Source organism: Bos javanicus, chromosome 6, assembly GCF_032452875.1.
Source record: "Bos javanicus breed banteng chromosome 6, ARS-OSU_banteng_1.0, whole genome shotgun sequence".
Classification (NCBI taxonomy): Eukaryota; Metazoa; Chordata; class Mammalia; order Artiodactyla; family Bovidae; genus Bos; species Bos javanicus.
The window spans coordinates 72,604,936-72,627,629 of record NC_083873.1 but is presented as its reverse complement, the minus strand read 5'-3'; the positions used below and the strand labels follow the sequence as shown (position 1 = coordinate 72,627,629).

General features: G+C 38.6%; 1 protein-coding gene across 3 annotated transcripts in view; it reads right to left on the bottom strand.

The window, feature by feature from the left end:
- Positions 1 to 2,412: 2,412 nt before the first annotated feature.
- The window catches only part of LOC133249587 (RE1-silencing transcription factor-like), a 147,654-nt gene continuing 127,372 nt past the window's right edge, over positions 2,413 to 22,694 (bottom strand). For all 3 annotated transcript variants that reach the window (XM_061420273.1, XM_061420271.1, XM_061420272.1), the window contains exons 2-4: positions 16,528 to 17,431; positions 11,819 to 11,902; positions 2,413 to 8,091 (exon numbers count right to left, since the gene is read on the bottom strand). In XM_061420273.1, coding sequence (XP_061276257.1) covers positions 6,056 to 8,091; positions 11,819 to 11,902; positions 16,528 to 17,422 — 3,015 coding nt within the window. In that variant the 5' untranslated portion in view covers positions 17,423 to 17,431 and the 3' untranslated portion in view covers positions 2,413 to 6,055. The remainder of the gene's footprint in view (positions 8,092 to 11,818; positions 11,903 to 16,527; positions 17,432 to 22,694) is intronic.

Genomic DNA, 22,694 nt, shown 5'->3' with positions numbered 1-22,694 from the left:
GGCTGCCTTAGGGAGCATTTCGTTTGGTGACTAGGAAGTTTATTTGGGGCTTCTGCAGCTTAGACTGATGACTGCTAAGTTGCTTCAGTCATTTCCAACTCTGTGCGACCCCATAGACGGCAGCCCACCAGGCTTCCCCGTCCCTGGGATTCTCCAGGCAAGAACACCGGAGTGGGTTGCCATTTCCTTCTCCAAGCATAATTTAATTTCATGGCTGTAGTCACAGTCTACAGTGACTTTGGCGCCCAAGAAAATAAAATCTGTCGTGTTTCCATTGTTTCCCCATCTATTTGCCATGAAGTGATGGGACCAGATGCCATGATCTTAAAGTTTTTTGAATGCTGAGTTTTAAGCCAGCTTTTTCACTCTCCTCTTTCACCTTCATCAAGAGGCTCTTTAGTTCCTCTTCACTTGCTGCCATTAGGGTGGTGTCATCTGCATATCTGAGGCTGTTGATATTTCTCCCCGCAATCTTAATTCCAGCTTGTGCTTCATCCAGCCCAGCCTTCTGCATATTAAGTTAATAAGCAGGGTGACAATATACAGCCTTGAAGTACTCCTTTCCCAAATTGGAATCCATCTATTGTTTCATGTCCAGTTCTAACTGTTGCTTCTTGACCTGCATACAGGTTTCACAGGATGCAGGTAAGGTGGTCTAGTATTTCCATCTCTTGAAGAATTTTCCACTGTTTGTTGTGACCCACAGAGTCAAAGGCTTTAGCATAATCAATGAAGCAGATGTTTTCCTATGATCCAACAGATGTTGGCAATTTCATATCTGGTTCCTCTGACTTTTCTAAATCCAGCCTGAACATCTGGGAGTTCTTCATTCATATACTGTTGAAGCCTGGCTTGGAGAATTCTGAGCATTATTTTGCTAGCCTGTGAAATGAGTGCAATTGTGTGATAGTCTGAACATTCTTTGGCATTGCCCTTCTTTGGGATTGAAATGAAAACTGACCTTTTCCACTTCTGTGGCCACTGCTGAGTTTTCCAAATTTGCTGGCATATTGAGTGCAGCACTTTAACAGCATCATCTTTTAGGATTTGAAATAGTTCAGCTGGAATTATATTTAACACTCAGGAATTCCCTGGCGGTCCAGTAATTAGGACTCAGCCCTTCCAATGCTGTGGCCCACGTTCAGTCCCTGATCAGGAAACTAAGATTCCCCCAAGCTTGGTGTAGCACAGTCAAAAAAATATTTTAAAAACCCAACAAAAGCATTTAACACTTAAGAGTCACCCTATGGATACAAGTACCATATGACCTCATTTTCAGGATGAAGAAACAGATTTAACAAAGTTAAAAGTATTTGCAAAATTATAGTTGTTAAGGAAGAGAGGCCCACAGTGAACCCAACTCTAACTGCAAGGGCCACAGAGCACTTGATACAGCAAACATCAATAATAATCCTTTAAATAAGCAATTTTGTTTACACTGAAACTTCCCCTGATTACCAAAGATCAGTACATTGTTGTTAGCCTCTTCACCAACCTACCTGTATGGAGCTGAGGCTGAGTACCCTTGGAGGGGGGCCCTCTGCTGTACCGTTAACTCCCCCTGGGCAGAATACAAGGACGGCCAAAGATTAAGTGAAAAACGGATACTTGTAAAAATCATAACAGGGTGAGCCTCTGAGTAGGGAATAGCAAGGGACTGGAAAAACGCACTTACGGTAACACACTTAAAGGTAACAAACAAGTCGCACATCAATAACATTTAAATATCCTTTCCGAATCATGAACTTTTAGGTCACTTACTCCATCAGGACAGAATGCAATCCAGTTGTTCTGATGTTTCTCCAACTTGTTCTCCCTTTTCTCTCAAGTCCACAGAAATATCTAAGAAATACCTAGGTCTTTAACACTGTTTTTCAACGTACAGCACAGTCATTTCCAGTAACATAGGAAGCAGAACCTTATAATATGGCTTATCACTTTCCCTTGGACTTCATTTCCTTCTCAGACTTCCATTAGAGTAAAATTAGAGTCAAAATAGTGCCCTAGCACTCAGTGAACACTCAGTGTAACTCATCTTATTTTCTGTTCAATGCATCTTTTTCCAATGAGTGAATATTTACTGATAGCAGGCTTACTACTGAGAACAGACATGTAGATGATGACTGTTAAGGGACCTGTGACTGGGAAGTATATAATTTCCTATAAATTGTCTTCAGGTTGTTTCTCCCCTTCCTACTACATACCCACTTCCCAGAAAGCAGATTATAGGAAGAGAGGCTTTGGACTTCTACCCACAGACTGGTTATCCCCAGAGATTTTCAGTACCTTTCTATTTACCCTGGGTTATCAGAGTGAAAATGTTTTGAGAATTATTAATTTACTTCTAGTTCCAGCCAAACAAATTTGGGCTCCTTAACATTTGATGTACCACAAATAAACAAAGGCATAACATGCTTTTTAAAACTTTATTTCAACATTACTATGCTTACAGAAATACACTCATATGGATTAATAGAATGCAATTTAACTTATCCTACACAATTGGGACCAAAAACCTGGTACATGGTTTGCTTCAAAAAACAAAAACAATAAAAAGGATTTGCAATCTGGTTTTTCATCTATTAAAAATGTATATAAAAGATTCTCCATCAAATGCTGCTAAAGCAAACAGCAGGAACCTTGAGAAATAAACCTTTGGTTTGTCTCTGAAAAATACCACGTATTGCACTGTAAAAGTTTATACAACTGGTACAACAAAACATTGCTGTAATGTTTCAATGCCAGTTCACAAAGTTCAATAACTAATGATGTTGACAAGGGTAGGGAGAGCCTATGTATACATGTGAAAATATAAAAAAGCTATCTGATCTAGTTAATATTACATGCAGATCCCAAATCTATTCAAACCAAGATTCAGATAATCTCTTAAATCTGAATTAACTCTATCAATCCAGTTCATCAGCTGAAGTCAAAAAGAAAACTCTGCACAGTAGCTGTTTTTCTGATTTGTGCAAAAAAGAAAATGAAGTTTCTTCCCCAGCTTTTCAGTCCAGAACTACAGCAAAGTATTTCTTCCATTGTCAACATTCTTGGGGTGAGAGGCAATGAGGTTACTTAGGCTTAAATCTGAATTAGCACTCAGATGCAAGAGTCCCCAAAGTTAAAGACCATGTGACTTTAGAAGTGACTAAAAAATAAAATGGCCTTTCTTGGAAGACTAGAGCAAAACATCCGGCAATAGTTAAAAAGAAGTCTAATTAAAAAAAAAAAAAAGAAAGTAGCTCTTTATGAATTACACTTCAATTTAAAAAAAAAAAAAGCCTTAATGAAGCAGCTCTGAAAAGAGGAAAAAAACTTAAAATATCCTGAAAAGCAATGTGAATATAGGTTCAGAAGACAAGTAAGAGATATATTTTACAAAGCTACCTAGGATTAGGCTTATAAAGGTATTCTAAGTATTTCAACCTTTAATACTAAACATCAGTTTACAAACAACATGTTTACTTTTTATTCCTTTATCAAAAGGGAAAAGTCTAGCTTCAATCCTATCCAGTGGAAGGGAAACTGAGAAAAAAAAAAGATTCAAATAGTCCCATGCAAACAGCACATTTTTCAAATGGAAGAACTAGACCAGAAGTTCATATTACTAATACACTTTTCAATGAAACAAATTTTTTAATCAAATGATTTTTAATAAGAACAAATACATGGCACTAAGGTTCAGAACCTAATATAGGCCTGACAAACAAGTCCTTGTTTTCTGGAGGAAAGGCCTCAAGTCCATTCAATTTCCAGTAACAATGTTTTCACAAATCACTTTAATGAGGGGTTTTAATTTCTTTTATATTTTTGGTTTTGGCATTCTAGTCTTAAAATCTAGATAAGAAAATACGTTCAATTCCCCAGGAGTCAATTTTTTTTCTTTTGAGGTATCAAAGAATCCAAACTGATTCCCAATCTCCAATTTGTACTTAATATGAATATTTCTGTATGTACTGGAAAAGGTAACGTTTTAATATAAAATGCACTAGTGAACATTAAACCTAGTTGTTAGAAAGGTTTAACTAGCTTTATAATTTAAGTTTTAAAACATAAATATCTGCAGCTTGATCTGTTTGACAATGATTGTCGGAGCTGAGAATTCACCTAGAATTCAACATCATTTACAAATCCCTATTATGTACAGAAAACACACAACAGTAATACACAACTTACTCATATCTTGAGAAAATTTTCTGCTTCTTTAAATCTTTGGCCTCCCAGTCAATTCCAAGTTCAAATGTCCTTTGCCTTAAACACCCACTCTCAGAATAACTAGTTTTCCACACACAGTTTAATACTTTTTCCTAATTTTTCATGTTGCATTGCCAAACCCTGAAACCTGCCTCAGAGATCCACCAAACAAAAGAAAACAAACAATATATAAAGTGATTACTTCAGAAAAGAACCTGGGAGGATAAGAAGAATCAAGGTTCCTTACTGGAATCATACTTTATTTTACAAGGAAAAACAAAAAACCTATGTTAGATTCTTTCATATTCTTTGGTGACTGGCCAAAGAACCTACCAGCAAGTTTGGGGCACATACTCTTTTCCATACAAAGTGGTCCTGTAGGAACACCAAAATAGCTATTCATTTGGGGCCTCAGCTGTAGCAAAAGGCTGTCCCGATAATAGCCAGGACACCCACTAGTTGGAGGAGATCCCTGAGAAAGTGTGATTTTTTAATCTGGACCGAACTTCAGTTTTTCACCAGCCTTTTTCACTATATTCACAGGAAGGAGCAGCTGGTCTACCAGCAGTCATACTACCTTTCTCATCCTAGGATTTCTGTGTAATTGCTATGGCTTTGGAATCTCACAAACTGATACTCTGTGTAACTTGAAGGAGTAATTATGCCTCCTAGTTCCAGATTTGCAGCTTCCAAATTAAAATTATAGTTCTTTATTCAGTGGAGCAGACATATAAATAAACACCAACCATCTAGGAAAAGAGGTTTCCTATAAGATACAACTTAACACCACACATTGAGGAAGTAGATGTACTAAGACAGGCCAAAAAGTTTACTTATGGTTGGTATTTGAGATAAAAATCCATTCAACATAGATCTAGTGGTTTATTTACTGCAAAGTTCAAACTGAAAGGTGTGAACTCACTACATCAATTTAAAATAAATAACTTATATGAAATACAGATTCTGGCATAGATGTTAAAATCAAAATCAATGGACTAAACTCCATCTTTCATTTGCTCACAAATTTGCACAGACTACTATTCTGCAAAAAAGACAACTGCGGCAAGGAAAAAGAAAACTGCCCCTTTTGCAAACAAGACTAAAAAGCATCCCTCCAGAGAGATCAAAATAAACATGCATATATAAAGTATTACAATGCAAATGCTATTTCTAGAAAAAATTTAACTGCATAGGTTAAAAAAAAAACAATGTGCAACATCTTAAGGCATTAAAGCACCAAAACAAAAACAAAAAAACCCACCAAAATCATTGTTTTTATGACAATTAACACATACACAAATAAACATACATTTTTGATCAAAATTCAGGAAGGTAAATACCTGGATTGATAGAACATCCATTGTTGGGAGAATTTCTCTTCAAATTCAATGTCTCTCTTCTTATCGCTAGAACAATTTTAAAGTGCTAACTTTATATAAAGCAGGCAAATTCTTCAAGTCATTTGCTATTTAAGTAAGCCAATTTTTATAGGGCTATAAACGAAGAATAAACTAAAGTGAAATAGGAACACAGACATGAGGAAAAAACTGATTAAGTTATATAGCTGAACAAATTGACAGATTGCTCTAATACCACCTTGGCCACCTTAGTTCAATTAAAAGCAAAAACAGATAAAAAAAAAAAAAGCTCACAGATTTAGATGTCTGCTACAATAACTCCCTTGGATTTGCTAAAATGTGTACATCAGTAGGTACACGGAGTCCAAGAAAAAGAGTGGGACTTAAAAATCAAGATTGGACAGTAATTAATTTTAAAAACAAAAGGCTGTCTACTACTCCAAATGAATATAAAATGTCAGAGACCTTATACACTACGAACTGAAGCCTTGACCAGAGTTTCATTACTCCTGCCCTTGAGCTGCCTTTTCAAGGAAGTATACATTAACCAAATGGCGATTGAGGTGTTTGCTGTAATCCTTTTCCTTTCGAAAAGAACGATCACAGAAGATACAAACGAAATCTCCCGCGGCCACTTTGACAGCCAAGGCATCCTTTCCATCTTTCCCACTGGTCTCTTGTGGAACTGGCCGAGCACCGTTCAATCCAGAATCGTCACTGTCCTCTGACGTGTTGTCACTTAGGTCACTTCCATCATGACTGTGGATGCCTTCGTCTTCATCCATTTCCTGAGACTCATTTACTGCCACGGTGACAGGAGGTGAGGCCACAGCAGTTGTGGACACGGCTTCATGTTTTTCTAGCGGTAGAGCAGGAAGTGGAGGTGAAACTGGTTCTTCAACTGCCGAGTCTCTGCTGGGGAAATTCTCTGCTTTCTTCTCATCAGTGTCCATCTCCATTTCACAGAGCATAGCTTCAGCTTGATGTTTATCCTCTGAAGTTTCACCCTCTGGCATATTCAAGTTTTCTTCAGAGGATGAAGTGTTGGCAGATTCCTTGATAACAGCAGCAACACCAGCCAGACTCTTACCTGCCTCTTCTGCTTCCACTTTCTGAAGAGGGGCTTCTTCATTTCCTTCGCCTGCAGGGAACAAATTTTGGTCTTTCGATTCTTCCCCCTTTAAGCTTTCCTTTGGCAGGGGTGGTGATGGTGGGAAGAGATCCTGTGCACTGGCACTTTCTTTTAGAAGCTGCTTGTCTTTAACAGGCACTAAGCCAACCTCAATAAGGACTTGCTCCTTCCGTGCCATTTCACTCAGCATGCTGGACTTTTCCTTTCTATTATCTTTGCGAGGAGACCTTCTGGGGATCGGCTCCATGGGAGGAGGAGGCTCTGTCTCAACAGGCCCCTTCTGAACAACCTCGATCTCAGCATCCCCCACAGGGGGAGGCGGGGGAGGAGGCTCTACCTGAACAGATCCCACCTGAGCAGGCTCTGGGGGAGGAGGAGGAAGAGGAGGAGAAGGCTCCATCTCAACAGGGGTCACCTCAACAGGCTCCATGGGAGGAGATGGCTCCATGGGAGGAGATGGCTCCATGGGAACAGGCCCCTTCTGGACAACCTCGACCTCACCACACCCCACGGGAGGGGGAGGGGGAGGAGAAGGAGGCGGCAGCGGCTCCGTCTGAACACACCCCACCTGAGCAGACTCCATCTGAGTGGGCCGCCTCTGAGCAGGCTGGCTGCTTTTCTTACATGATTTACTTCTCACAGTTTTCTTCTTTGTACTGTTTTTCACGCAAATGTTTTGCTTTTTATTCTCCTCTACTTTGCTGTCACCCTTTGGCACTTCCTGGCTATTTTTGGATTTGCTTTCTGCCTTCCTTTTCTTTTTTGTCACAGGTTCCTCATCATTAACAGGCTCTTGTAAGGGACGGGCTTCAGCTTCCACCTTCCTTTTGCTTTTCTTGCTTTTGCAGCTTTTTTCTGAACAGTTTCCCGGGGACACATCCACTTCTTTACCTTCCATGGCCGATTTGCGCGTTCTGGTGGTCACTTGGCTTGAGGCATTACTACAAGGCTTTTTCTCTTTTGAAACATTATCTTTCTTCTCCGCTTTTACAGACCTCTCATTTTTCTTCCCAGTCACATCCCCTTTTCCTTTTGTCTGCTCTGTTTCTGGTTTCTCACTGGTGAGTTTGTTATCAGGCAAGTCAGCCTCTCGCTTCTTGGTTTTCTTTAGTTTCACCTTTGAGACATCCATGGTTTTATTAGGACAAGTAGGATGCTTCGATTTGAAATGATACTGCAGATTACACTTCTTGGAAGCTGCGTAGTCACATACAGGGCAGTTGAACTGCCGTGGATTAACATGTAGCTCCACGTGTTTTTTGAAGTTACTTCTGTCTGCTGTTTTGTAGTCACAGTGTGGGCAGTTAAGAGGTTTAGGCCCATTGTGAACCTGTCTTGCATGGCGGGTTACTTCATGTTGATTAGAGGCCACATAACTGCACTGGTCACACTTAAATGGCTTCTCACCTGAAGGTAGACAAGAGATGTTACAGAAGGCACACATTAAGAAATGAATTCAAGGTTTATTCAAATATGCTCACCAAGAAGTAGGGATATAGATATAGATATAGATAAATAAAATAAAACCACCAAAACTATTTCATAAAGACTTTATCATGCAATTTATATTTACCATATTTATTTGTATATCTTTCGTATTTATTTGTATATCTTTCCTCTATCCCTTGACTTCTGATTCTCATCCTAAGCAAAGGAATAATTATCTTAATCATCTTCTAAAAAGTTCATCAGGTTAGCTCAAACACTCTTAAAGAACACAGGTACATCAAGAAATATACAATTACTAAAAAAGTGACTTAGGCTCTTGATGCTAATTCTTGGGCAAAGGCACTCAAAAAGGTAACATATTAATGTTTTTATGTAGTTCAAACAAATGTATAAAGGAGCAGAACATAAAATTCCCGTACATTTAAGATAAACCTTGAGACTTCAAAAGTAATACTTCATACTCTAGGCCACACTCCCAGACCTTTATGTGAAAGCTTTACAACAATGCTTTGACCCTTTGTCCATCATAGCAGAGTTGAATCAGATTTCACTCAGCAAATTTTTCCACTGCCAGAGCTGCTATTCTACAGCAAAGTATAAAAAGTCAGAAATCCTTTCTAGATTTTCTCCCACTTTCTTCTAACGAATAAGCAAAGAAACCAGGGGTATACAAATAGATATGGCATATAAAATAAGCACAAGTTATAATCACAGGCACATACAAGACCAGAAGCCCTCCCACTCCCAAATTAAAGGCATAAGATTTAACTCATTCTACCTGAATACATACCCATCTAGATCACACTCTAGCAAATATTACCAAACGGTATCCATACCCCACTGGTCCAATGGAATGCATAGCAGAAAAATGGAAATTGACATTTATGAAAATTCATCTCTCAACATTCTCAAATTCACGTAAAATCTTATTAAATTTTTTCGTAAAGCAAAACTACTCAGACATTAAGTAAAACCATAGATAGTAAGCTTTACAGATTAGAAGATATCTGATTACAGAATACTTGACCACAAAAACAAAAACTTATCCAAGTATGTCAAACTATAAGCTCTTTTCCACATTAGTCCAGTAACAGATTCATAAAGGGAGGTTTCTAACAACAGGCTACATTACTCTCCACTTGGCCCTTTCTTGTCCTTTCCATTGAATGACTTCAATGGAGACAAACATCTACTTAATATATAAAGAAACAGAATAGCAGAAACAAGATATGTGACATAACGGTTAAGAACTTGTTCTACAGTAAGAATACCTACAGGGATCAAGTATGGGCTCTGCAACTTACTGTGAGGTCTTAAGCAAGGTACTGAAAACTCTCTAAGGCTCTATTTCCTCATCTTAACTAAACTATTCTTATGTTTTAAGCTATAAATAATCTAATCCATATAAAGCACTTAGTGTAGAACATATGGCCAAACAGTCAATACATATTACCTGTAATTTATGACTTTTGGAATGAACTGGTATATTATAAAACACAAAGGAAGATTTCAGGTGCTTATCCTGCCTTACTATATAAACCTTACCTTTGAGTAAACAAAGAGCTGATGAATGAAGTTGATCTCGTTAGTAAAATATTTGTGCTCTTAAAAGAATTATAAAGAAAATGTCACCACTTTTAAGCCCTAATGAATGAGAGCATTTTCATAGCCAGCATCAAGCAAGATGCAAGCATCCACCTGTGAAATGATGAAGAAATGGAGCTCCTAGTACTCTGTTCCAATGGCATCATTTATTTGCTTCATTCACCCCACCCCTATTTTTGCTTTATTGCCATTAAATCTGTTGCACTGGAAGATCAATTCATCAAGTTGACTAGTTTACTAATACCTAGCTGAATGAAAATTATTTTGCCCTGTACCAACAGTTTTAACTTAATTTCCTTTTCCAGTTCTAGTAAAAATTTCTACCTGTTTTTCATCTTTATAAATGTGCCAGGTGTCTGTTTTATTCTTCCCAAATTAATTTATAAATGTAAGGCAAATTCAAGAGAGTTTTACAAGCTTATACACATTCTTATCAAGTAGAGCCCAGATAGAATAACAAGGGACCTTTTAACTCAAGAGTAATAGGGGTGTACTACTCAGCAATAAACACAACATTCTGATAACGCAGCATGGAATGACTCTCAAAAACATTTTACAGAAGGATGTTAAATCTTTAATAGAAATCAGAGTATCACTTGATGGAAGAATATGGGAGTACTGACTAGAAAGGGTAAGGAGGGAACTTTTCTAAGGGTAGTAGAAACATTTCATGTCTACACCAAAATGGCGGTCAAACAAGAGAAAGCATACATAAAATCACTGACCTATATGCCTAACACGTGTGCATTTTTGTGTGGGTAAATTAAACCTTAATAAAATATGTTTAAAAAGTTATTCTAGGGCTTCCCTGGTGGTCCAGTGGTTAAGAATCTGTCTTGCAACACACAAAGGACACCAGTTTGATCCCCAGTCTGGGATGATCCCACATGCCGCAGAGCTACTCAGCTCATGTGCCACAATTACTGAAGACCATGCGCCACAACAAAGAGTAGCCCCTGCTCGCTGCAACTAGAGAAAGCCCAAGTGCAGCAACAAAGACCCACTGCAGCCAAAAAACATAAATAAATAAAAATAACAAAGAATAAAAAAAAATTATTCTAAACTTCACAAAAAGACTCTCAAACCATAATATGTTTCAAATGACCCAGCTATTAAAAATAGTGCCTTCAGGGAATTCACTGGTGGCCCAGTGGTTAGGACCTCAGGCATCCACTGCAGTGGGCACAGGTTTGATCCCTGGTTGGAGAACTAAGATCCTGAAAGCCACTTGGCCAAGAGAGAAAAAAAAAAAAAACAGTGCCTCCATAATAATCACCAAGTACTCAGTGGAAGGAAAATAGTTTTTGCTGAAAAAATTATTTTTCCATCTTAAAAATAAGTAGTCCATGATAGAATTCAGTAAGATGTTAATTCCCTTTAACAAACATTCACTGTGCTCATAATTGGAAAATATTCAAAATGAATCCCTATGCTAGCAGGATGGAAGCACTATCCAGTATGATACCTACAAAAATATTACAAAGGGACATGCAAATCGGATGCATTCCCTCCAGTTCTAAATATTTCATCCAAGATGAAATGGTAACATATCTACTGAGAATTAGAAAAGGAAGAGTTGTGGATCATATCAGGACCTCCCAAGGGTCAGTGTGGCAAAAATGAAATAATTATCCATTCAAGACCACCTACGCAAATACTTTTTAACTTTGCCATTTCCATACCTTCACAATAGGGGCCAGTTCTGGACAGTGATCATGGTCATTTCAGTTCTAGAGTGGACAATTCTCCCAGGTGTTACAGTTCTATATTTTATTTATTATAAGTTGAATAAATTGGAATCATGGATTATCAATCACTCTTTAAAGTTTGGCTTTTGTAAATCAATCTTTGGAAGCCTTAACAATTCTCAAGAGAATAAAACCAAATGTCAGGAACTAAACAACTAACAAGGAATCCCTGGAACCCAGCAACCACACACTGAATTTATATTAAAAAATATATAAATACCAAATTACATTAAAAATAAATCATAAGAAATGACCCAGTTCCAGGTATAGAACAACTTCTTAATAATGGTAGTTTACTAAAAATGATAGAAAAGTTCCCATTTTTTACCAACCTGAATGAGTACGCATATGCCTGGTTAAATGAGTCTTCTGAGAACTTGAGTAAGGACAAAGTTCACATTTATATGGACGTTCACCTACAAAAATACAGTGATTAATGTTCAAATGATAAAATAAGGCAATTACAATTCTCACTAACAATACGTACATTATTTAATACTGAGTTTTGGGGGGGGTTTTTGGCTGCTCAGTTCCACATGTGAGACCTTAGTTCCCAGATCAAGGATCGAACCCATGCCCTTTGCCCTAGGAGCATGGAGTTAACCACTGGACCACCAGGGAAGTCCCAGTTATACTCATAAAGCCACAGGGACTGACAGCAACTGAAGATAAGAGAACAATGATTCTTAAGTAATTTAAGACTTAAGGAATTTAAGTCTCAAAGGCAGAAAATTTGTGTTTTTTGCACATGGGTTGTTGACCACAAAATATACTAAAAAAAATCTTGACATCTATTTTTTTGGCCACAAGATAACAATTAGGACCTCAGGCAAGCTTGCTTATCTATAAAAGTAACAGTACCTCCACTTTCTAGAATTGTGAGAATTTAAATTAAGATAATACATGGATAGCCTTCAGCCCTGTGCCTGACACATAGAGCCTTCAATAAATATGTTATTCTTCTGTCTATATTATGCATTACAGCAACAGATGTACCTAATATCAAGGGACAAGGAGGGACTTTCCTGGCAGTCAACTGATTAAGACTCCATATTTCCCCTGCAGGGGGCACAGGTTCAATCCCTGGTAGGGGAACTAAAGATCCCACATGTCACGTGGCTTGGCCAAAAACAAAAAACAAACAAAAAAACCCATGGAACAAGGAAAGGAAAAGACAAAGTGAAACAAAGAAAGAAAGAATGTGGTGATAAGTGTGAAATGTGTTCCTAGTAACTATCCAGCTATTATTAGCTGGTACCTGTAGATTAGACAAAAATAGCTCATGGCAACAGGATGCCTACTTTAGCCTGGAAGAATTCTGAGATAACTTAAAAAATGTTGAAATGTATTTCTGTAAAAAGATACATAATTGCCAACAAGCACATGAAAAGATGCACAATATCATTAGTCAACAGAAATGTAAATCAAAACCACAGTGAGATGATTTCACACCCACCAGGATGGCTATAATCAAAATAACAGATGTTAACATTTATTTGTTAGGTTCTGGAGAATTTAGAACCCTAATACACTGCTGGTGGGACTGTAAAATAGTGCAGCCATTTTGGAAAACAGCTTGTCAGTCCCTCAAATGATTAAACATAATTACTATATGGCTAAGCAATTCCACTCCTAGGTGTATATTTACCTAAGAAAAATAAAAACATATGTCTACACAAAACCTTGCATAAGAATGGCAATAGCGGCATTACTCACAATAGCCAAAAAGTGGAAATAATCCAAAAATCCATTAACTAATAGAAAAACAAAGTGTTGCTTACCCATTTTAGAGTAATATTTGGCAACAAAAGGAAAACAAGTACGGTAAGCTTGATGTGGCTGAACCTTGAAAACATAAATGAAAGAAGGTAGCCACTGGGGGCCACGTATCACCTGATTCCATTGATATGAAGTGTTCTGAACAGTTCAATTCACAGTGAATTGTATGGTATATCAATTGTGTATCAGTCAAGTTGTTACGAAAAAAAGCTAAGAAAAATTTAATACCCTGAAGATTAACATATAGGATCAACTACAGATACTTTACTTTTAAATTGTTCGTAACAAAATAGATTGCATCTATCTGTGCCACTCACCAAAACAAGCATAAATACTCTAGAAGCACTAGTAATTTTTCACTCACACGTATAGGCAAAAATGTCATCTTTCAAAGTAGAATTTGTGAACTGGTTAAGATAGCAAAACCACAAAATGAAAAATCTACTGAAGACTCAAATGAAAATCCTCAGCCCCCTACCATAATAATTATCTATAAAAAAGATATAGAACTTTGAATCTTAGCTGTATGTGACCCTGGGTACAATACTTTAGGCTTTCAATGAACACTTACCTGTTTTCCTTAGCATATTTTTCTGACGATTACCCCACTCCAGTACTCTTGCCTGGAAAATCCCATGGGCGGAGGAGCCTGATAGGCTGCAGTCCATGGGGTCGCTAAGAGTCAGACATGACTGAGCGACTTCACTTTCCCTTTTCACTTTCATGCACTGGAGAAGGAAATGGCAGCTCACTCCAGTATTCTTGCCTGGAGAATCCCAGGGACGGGGGAGCCTGGTGGGCTGCCGTCTATGGAGTCGCACAGAGTCGGACACAACTGAAGCGACTTAGCAGCAGCAGCAGCAGAGTAGAAGAAAGCACCTAACCCTGAGCACTCAATAAAGAAACATACCAGACTTGGTAAGTGAACCTGAAAAGTTGGCTACCTAAGTGAGAGATAAGAAATAATGGATTCCTGCTGATGATCATTTATCTCTGCTCTTCAGCACTCGATGAATTAATTTTTCCATAAATACAATTTTTAGAACCATGCCTTTTATACCACTGATACTCTCAAATTTTAAATAATCAAAATAATAACCTTCTATTTATGCACCAACAAACTGCTTACAAAAAAAATTTTTTTTAAACCACAAATAAGGTAATACAAGCAATGAGGGAGCTTTTAAAAAGTATTATCAAATAAGTTTAACACTAAATGTGAAATGAGATACATACAACCAGAGTTAGCTGTGTAAGTCATAACCTTAATTGTGGAAATATCAACTTTAAATTAATGTAGAAAAAATATTAAGTAATGATGAAATATATAAAAACAGCCATTAAAATTAGTTGCCTAGATTGTAATTAAATGAAAATAAACCACCATAAGAAAAAAAGAAGAAATGGCAAAAAGTAGAGATCCTATGTTTTATTTTTTGTTAAAGTATACATAAGAAATTGGAAATATATACCAAACTGAAATTTTTCCAGTTCTTTACATTTTCCTTAACTCTGAAAATCTCTTAAATCAACTAATTTAAATTTTTTGTTCAAACATTTTAAGAGTTTGGGGAAAATCTTTAAATTGTTCAGTGACTCATCAATTTTGAAAGTATCAAAAATATAACTGACACCCCAAAAAAATTTAATAAGATAAAGACACTGGTATTATTTTTTATGATGACTTGCATGGTGGTTTTAAGTATATACATTTGTAAAAATTCATCATTGTCAATAATACCTCAATTTTTAAAAATTCATAAACATGTACATGTAAAAGTCATGTACTTCATCGTATATCACACTGATTACCTAAAAGCTCTACAGATTATGGCCCATTCTATGATAAATTAGGCCCCAGTTTTCACAGGACTGTTAAAGGAACATGAAGTACTTATGGCTAAAGTGTATATGGTATCTGGGATTTGTTTTATGATACTGCAAGTGAGGTTAGTCTAGTCTAACCTTAGTCTAACAGTTTGTTTAATTAAAACTCTTAAGTGATTAATGGTGTAGGATTCTCCAGTTACTCTCATTTCCTATGCCATGTAATTTTGAAACTTTTTTACTTTTGAGATAAAATGGTTGCAAAGCCTAGAGACAATCACAGATTATAACAAATTCCAAAGAGATTTCAAATTCTTTTATATAACTAGATTTTAAGCTTTAAATTACACAGAAGCCATCTGTTGGAGTTTAGAAATCTTGCTACACGTGTGTTTCTTGTAATGGAATTTCATCTGCAAGTCTTCTTGTTTACGTCTACCACTTCAACATCAATTCCTCTCCTCACTAGGACTCACTTTAGGGTTCAGTGCTGCAGAGTGACAACCACTGCAAATGGGATCTGATGCAAACAGCATTCCACAGCCCTTCTCACTACTGATGTGAGAAGCAGAGTACTAGGTTACCCTATCCTTATTATTCAGACCAGCAATCGGTCCTCAAAGGTACCAATTCTTACCAGGAAAATGTACTGCAACTATCAATATTATAAACATTGCTTTCAAAAAATAAGACCCGTTAATTACAAAGATTTGAAAGTCAATTTACAAGTGAATAAATAAGGGGTATTGGTCGGAGAAGGCAATGGCACCCCACTCCAGTACTCTTGCCTGGAAAATCCCATGGACGGAGGAGCCTGGTAGGCTGCAGTCCATGGGGTCGTGAAGAGTCGGACACGACTGAGCGACTTCACTTTCACTTTTCACTTTCCTGCATTGGAGAAGGAAATGGCAACCCACTCCAGTGTTCTTGCCTGGAGAATCCCAGGGATGGGGAGCCTGGTGGCTGCCATCTATGGGGTCACACAGAGTCAGACACGACTGAAGTGACTTAGCAGCAGCAAGGGGTATTGGGGAAAATGGGGAGCAACCACTGAGAGGTGCTTCCTTTTGGGGTGAAGATGTTCTAAAATTGACTGTGGTACGGGCTGCACAATTCTGCAAACATACTAAAGCCAACACATTCTAACATTAAATGGATGAACTGTGTGGAAGTGGAGTATATCTCAATAAAGCTGTTATTTTAAAACATGAATTGTCAAATGTGATAAAATATTAACGACCAATAACTATAGGTGATTCGTACCTGTGGGTACCCATCTTTACTTTTTACTTTTGAGATGTAATTTACTTCCGAGATGAGATTTACCCATCTTTAATTCTCTTTACTTTTGAGATGTTTGAAATTCTTCACATCTTTAAGACTGTTTCATTTTGGGGGGTACAGTACACTTAATAAGTGAGAAAGGTACTCTTACCTGTATGAGTTCGAACATGCTGAACATAATTGTTTTTTCTGTCTGAAAAATAGTTGCATTTTCCACATGTGTAAACTTTCCTTGGAAAATGGTTTCTCAGGTGTTTCCTCCAGTGATATTCACTCACTGTGGTGTACGTGCATATGATACACTTGTAGACTCGCTCATTGTCCCCGGCTCGGGTGTGATGTTTCAGGTGAGCAGTATAGTGATCATAGCGATTGGTATTGTAGCCACAGCGGTCACAGCGGATGGGGCCCTTGGAGAAATCGCCCTCTTCCCCAGTAGAAGAGCCGGATTCCCTGGCTTTTGCTTGCTTCTCGGCACTTTCCTCCACAAAAAATTTCTTGGCGCTGTGAACTCGGATGTGATGCACAAACTGCTCTTCAGATTCTGCTTCATACTGGCATGGTTTACAGCGGAAGGGTTTGGTCTTCAAGTTCTTGCACTTGTCCTCTGCTACGGGTGTTTCCTGAGGAACGTCTTTATTTGAGCTGTACGTTTCTGAGGCAGCTGCTACCTCAAACACAGGCCGTGGCTGCACAACATTGAGTTCCAAACTTTCCAGTTCCATGTTCTCCAGCCCACTGGGTTCGCCTTTCACCTCAGGAGACTCCTCAAGTCCTTCTCCATCACTATCTGAGAAGTTGCTATCCCCAACAGGCATCAATTCTGCCATCTGCCTTTCTTCGCCAACCAGGTAATCACAGCAGCCGCCATTTACTTCCCCAGTTAAGGCCACGTTTGCCAACATGATGAGCTGAGGCGCAGCCAGTTCAGCTCGAGAGAGATCAGGCAAGTCATACATGTCGTTTGGCAAGGCCATGCCCATGGTGCCACTGCCGGTGAACAGCCCTCCTCCTCCGGAAGACTGCCCCATTACCTGGGTGGCCATATCTGTGCTCTGCATTCAAAACAAAACAAAACAAAACACACAAAAGCACCAGTTTAAGCACAACGTTTACCAGTCTAAAACAAAATATCACTGTAGTTCTTTGTAACTTAAAACTTTTCCCACATCATCTTTAAACTCAATCAGCTTCATTAACTACTGAAAGTCAGTCTTTAAAATCATTTTGTAAGTCTAAACCCTCTTTACTGCAGTCATCAAAAAATTTTCTGTAACCCCTACAAGAAATTCTATCAAGTGTTTGACACAACTCATCCATCAACCAAATCTACCAACAGTGTGCCTTCCCTTAAGCACTTTTACTGTTTCTGGTGGAAAAATGTAAGTAACCTTCATTTTCAGTGCTAATTAAAATTAAATTGACCTTTGTACAAATGGGTTAGAGGCACCAACCCCCAGTGAGGTTAAAAATCTCATCTTTTTGGCTCCACAAAAACCAAGAGTACCAATAATCTACTGTTAACCAGAAGCCTTAAGGATAAGTCAGTAAACATGTATTTTGCATGTCACATGCATTTTTATAATAGATACATGAAAAAGTTAAGAAAATCATAAGGACTACATTTCCAGTACTGTATTTATAAATACAGTCAGTTTACATTCCCTGTATACAAGATGAATTACACCTGTAATACTTTTACCAATACTGTATGATACAAAATACTGCAGATATTATACATATTACTAACACTAGTCATCAAAATAGAAAAGATATTGTGAAAAAGAAATTCATACTCATTTACAGTTATAACAAAGCACTGATAACATTGAAGCAATGATATGACTGCTTTACTGAAATCTACTGCGATCGATAGGACTGCTTCACAGTCGCCAAGCCGATATGCAAATAAATGAGTCATAAAAATTTTTATGGCATATAGTGTAAGGCATTTTCATAACATAGTATTTGAAATAGTTTTTTTTTTAACTGCATATATGTATGATGGGCTGATATGCTGTTTCTCAAAAAGCATATAGTAATGTACTTTTTTTTTTTTTTAATTTATTTTTCTATGAAGACCTACAACACCTTCTAGAACTAACACACAAAAAAGATGTCCTTTTCATTATAGGGGACTGGAATACAAAAGTTACAAGTCAAGAGATACCAGGAGTAACAGGTAAATTTGGCCTTGGTGTATAAAACGAAGCAGGTCAAAGGCTAACAGAGTTTTGCCAAGAGAACACACTGGTCATAGCAAACACCCTCTTCCAACAACACAAGAGAAGAGTCTACACATGGACATCATTAGATGGCCAACACCAAAATCAGACTGATTATATTCTTTGCAACCAAAGATGGAGAAGCTTTATACAGTCAGCAAAATCAAGACTGGGAGCTGACTATGGCTTAGATCATGAACTCCTTATTGCCAAATTCAGACTTAAATTGAAGAAAGTAGGGAAAACCACTAGACCATTCAGGTATGACCTAAATCAAATCCCTTATGATTATACAGCGGAAGTGAAAAATAGACTCAAGGGATTAGATCTGATACACAGAGTGCCTGAAGAACTATGGACAGAGGTTCCTAACATTGTACAGGAAGCAGTGATCAAGACTATCCCTAAGAAAAGGAAATGCAAAAAGGCAAAAATGGTTGTCTGAGGAGGCCTTACAAATAGCTGAGGAAAGAAAAGATGCCAAAGGCAAAGGAGAAAAGGAAACATATCCATTTGAATGCAGAGTTCCAAAGACAGCAAGGAGAGATAAGAAAGCCTTCTTCAGTGATCAGTGCAAAGAAATAGAGGAAAACAATACAATGGGAGGATCTAGAGATCTCTTCAAGAAAATTAGATACCAAGGGAACATTTCAAGCAAAGATGGGCACAATAAAGGACAGAAATGGTATGGACCTAACAGAAGCAGAAGATATTAAGAGGTAGCAAGAATACACAGAAGAACTATACAAAAAAGATCTTCATGACCCAGATAATAACGATGATGTGATCACTCACCTTGAATGAATCCTGGAGTGCGAAGTCAAGCAGGCCTTATTAGGAAGCATCACTACCAACAAAGCTAGTGGTGATGGAATTCCAGTTGAGCTATTTCAAATCCTAAAAGATGATGCTCTGGAAGTGCTGCACTCAATATGCCAGCAAATTTAGAAAACTCAGCAGTGGCCACAGGACTGGAAAAGGTCAGTTTTCATTCCAATCCAAAAGAAAGGCAATACCAAAGAATGCTCAAACTACTGCACAATTGCACTCATCTCACACACTAGCAAAGTAATGTTCAAAAGTCTCCAAGCCAGGCTTCAACAGTACATGAACCGTGAACTTCCAGATGTTCAAGCTGGATTTCGAAAAGGCAGAGGAACCAGAGATCAAATTGCCAACATCCGCTGGATCATCGAAAAAGCAAAGTTCCAGAAAAACATCTACTTCTGCTTTATTGACTATGCCAAAGCCTTTGATTGTGTGGATCACAACAAATTGTGGAAAATTCTGAAAGAGATGGGAATACCAGACCACCTGAGAAATCTGTATGCAGGTCAGGAAGCAACAGTCGGAACTGGACATGGAACAACAGACTGGTTCCAAATAGGGAAAGGAACACATCAAGGCTGTATAATGTCACCCTGCTTATTTAACTTACATGCAGAGTACATCATGAGAAATGCCAGGCTGGATGAACCACAAGCTGGAATCAAGATTGCCGGGAGAAATATCAATAACCTCAGATATGCAGATGACACCACCCTTATGGCACAAAGTGAAGAACTGAAGAGCCTCTTGATGAAAGTGAGACAGGAGAGTGAAAAAATTGGCTTAAAGCTCAACATTCAGAAAACTAAGATTATGGCATCTGGCCCCATCACTTCATGGCAAATAGATGGGGAAACAATGACAGACTTTATTTTTGGGGGCTCCAAAATCACTGCAGATGGTGACTGCAGTCATGAAATTAAAAGACGCTTACTCCTTGGAAGAAAAGCTATAACCAACCTAGATAGCGTATTAAAAAGCAGAGACATTACTTTGCCAACAAAGGTCCCTCTAGTCAAGGCTATGGTTTTTCCAGTGATCATGTATGGATGTGAGAGCTGGACTATAAAGAAAGCTAAGTGTCGAAGAATTGATGCTTTTGAACTGTGGTGTTGGAGAAGACTCTTGAGAGTCCCTTGGATTGCAAGGAGATCTAACCAGTCAATCCTAAAGGAAATCAGTCCTGAATATTCATTGGAAAGACTGACACTGAAGCTGAAACTCCAATCCTTTGGCCACCTGATGTGAAGAACTGACTCACTGGAAAAGACCCTGAGGCTGGGAAGGATTGAAAGCAGTAGGAGAAGGGGACGATACAGGATGAGACGGTCGGATGGCATCACCGATTCTATGGATATGGGTTTGAGTAAGCTCCGGGAGTTGGTGATGGACAGGGAAGCCTGGCATGCTGCAGTCCATGGGGTCACAAAGAGTTGGACATGACTGAGCGACTGAACTGGACTGAAAATTTATTTTCGGCTGTACTGAGTCTTCGTTGCAGTGTGTTGGCTTTCTCTAGTTTCGACAAGCAGAGGCTGCTCTGTAGTTGCAGTGGCTTCTCTTGTTGCAGTGCTGGGGCTCTAGAGCCCAGGCTTTAGTAGTTCCAGCCCACAGGCTTAATTGCTGCTCAACATGTGGGTAGGATCCTCCCAGACCAGGGACTGAACTTATATCCCCTGCGCTGGCACCCCACTCCAGTACTCTTGCCTGGAAAATCCCATGGACTGAGGAGCCTGGTGGGCTGCAGTCCATGGGGTCGCAAAGAGGCGGACACGACTGAGCGACTTCACTTTCACTTTTCACTTTCATGCACTGGAGAAGGAAATGGCAACCCACTCGTGTTCTTGCCTGGAGAATCCCAGGGACGAGGGAGCCTGGTGGGTTGCCATCTATGGGGTCGCACAGAGTCGGACACGACTGAAGCGACTTAGCAGCAACAGCAGAACATGAATTCTTAACAACTAGACCACCAAGGAAGTTCCAGGTAATGTAATTATTCAAAAGCAAAATTATACAACAATAGAAAAACTAATACCTTTCTCAAGTCTTGCACACAATGAATTCTTAGGTAACAATGGTGATGACACAATGTCTTCCAGCTCTTGGTGTACAATTACTAGATTTTTTACAAGACACTTATACACATACATGACAGATAAGTTTATTAACTGAACGGTGTGATTAACATTTATTAAGCAGAGAAGTGGATCATCATCAAGGTCTTCATCCTCCTGTCTTCTGTTGAGTAGAGGGGTTGGGGGAGGAAGGGTTGCTGTTGCTGAGTCAGGAGTGGCAGTCAGAAGAGGCAGAGGAAGTGTAAGAGAAGGCAGAAGGAGGTGCAGAGAGAGAAGAGGTGGAGGAAGTGGAAAGAGGCGAAACTTGAGAGAAAGATATCTTAAATTTCTGTCCAAATTTTCCTTTTCTACTTCTCTAAAAATGTTTCAATTTGGTACTAATCCTTCTACCAAGGGCTTTAGTTTTAGTGTCTGTATCATACAAGGGGCCAAGCTGTAAAAGAAGTCAAAAGCAATTTTCAACAAAAGGAACCTTGCTGCCAGACTGTCTAACGTCAATTTGTTTTCTGGCGCTGCTTCTTCCATGTCTTTTTCCTTATAGTCTTGCACTGGTTCTAAAGGACTCACCTCCAAATTAACTTCCATTAATTACTCTGGTATGCTATCTATTAACTCTTGAATATTCCCAAAATATGTATCATGAAGCCTTTCATCCACCTTTTTCCAGTATCCACTATCTCTTTCATGACTTCCTTGATTGGCTGTGGTAAATCCTGTGAATTCATGCACAAGACATGGACAGTCTCTTCTAGCAGAAATTTGTATTAGGCTTGATGGCCTTCATAGTTTTTGCTATCACAATGATAACATCTTCAACAGTATGGTCCTTCTAGACTTTCACGATGTTCTATCAGGGTTGTCTTCCACAGCACTGACAATCCTTTCTATGGAGTACCATGTGTAATGACACTTCAAGGTCCTTAAGATACCTTAATATAGGCTTTATTAAAAGACACTGTGTTTGGGAACCACTTTGACAGACTTCCCAGGTGGTGCTAGTGGTAAAGAACCTGCCTGCCAATGTAGATGTAAGAGACCTTGGTTCAATCCCTGGGTCGGAAAGATCCCCTGGAGGAGGAAATGGCAAACCAGTCCAGTATTCTACCTGGAGAATCCCATGGACAGAAGAGCCTGACAGACTGCAGTCCATAGGGTCGCAAAGAGTGGGTCGCAAAGAGTGGGACACAACT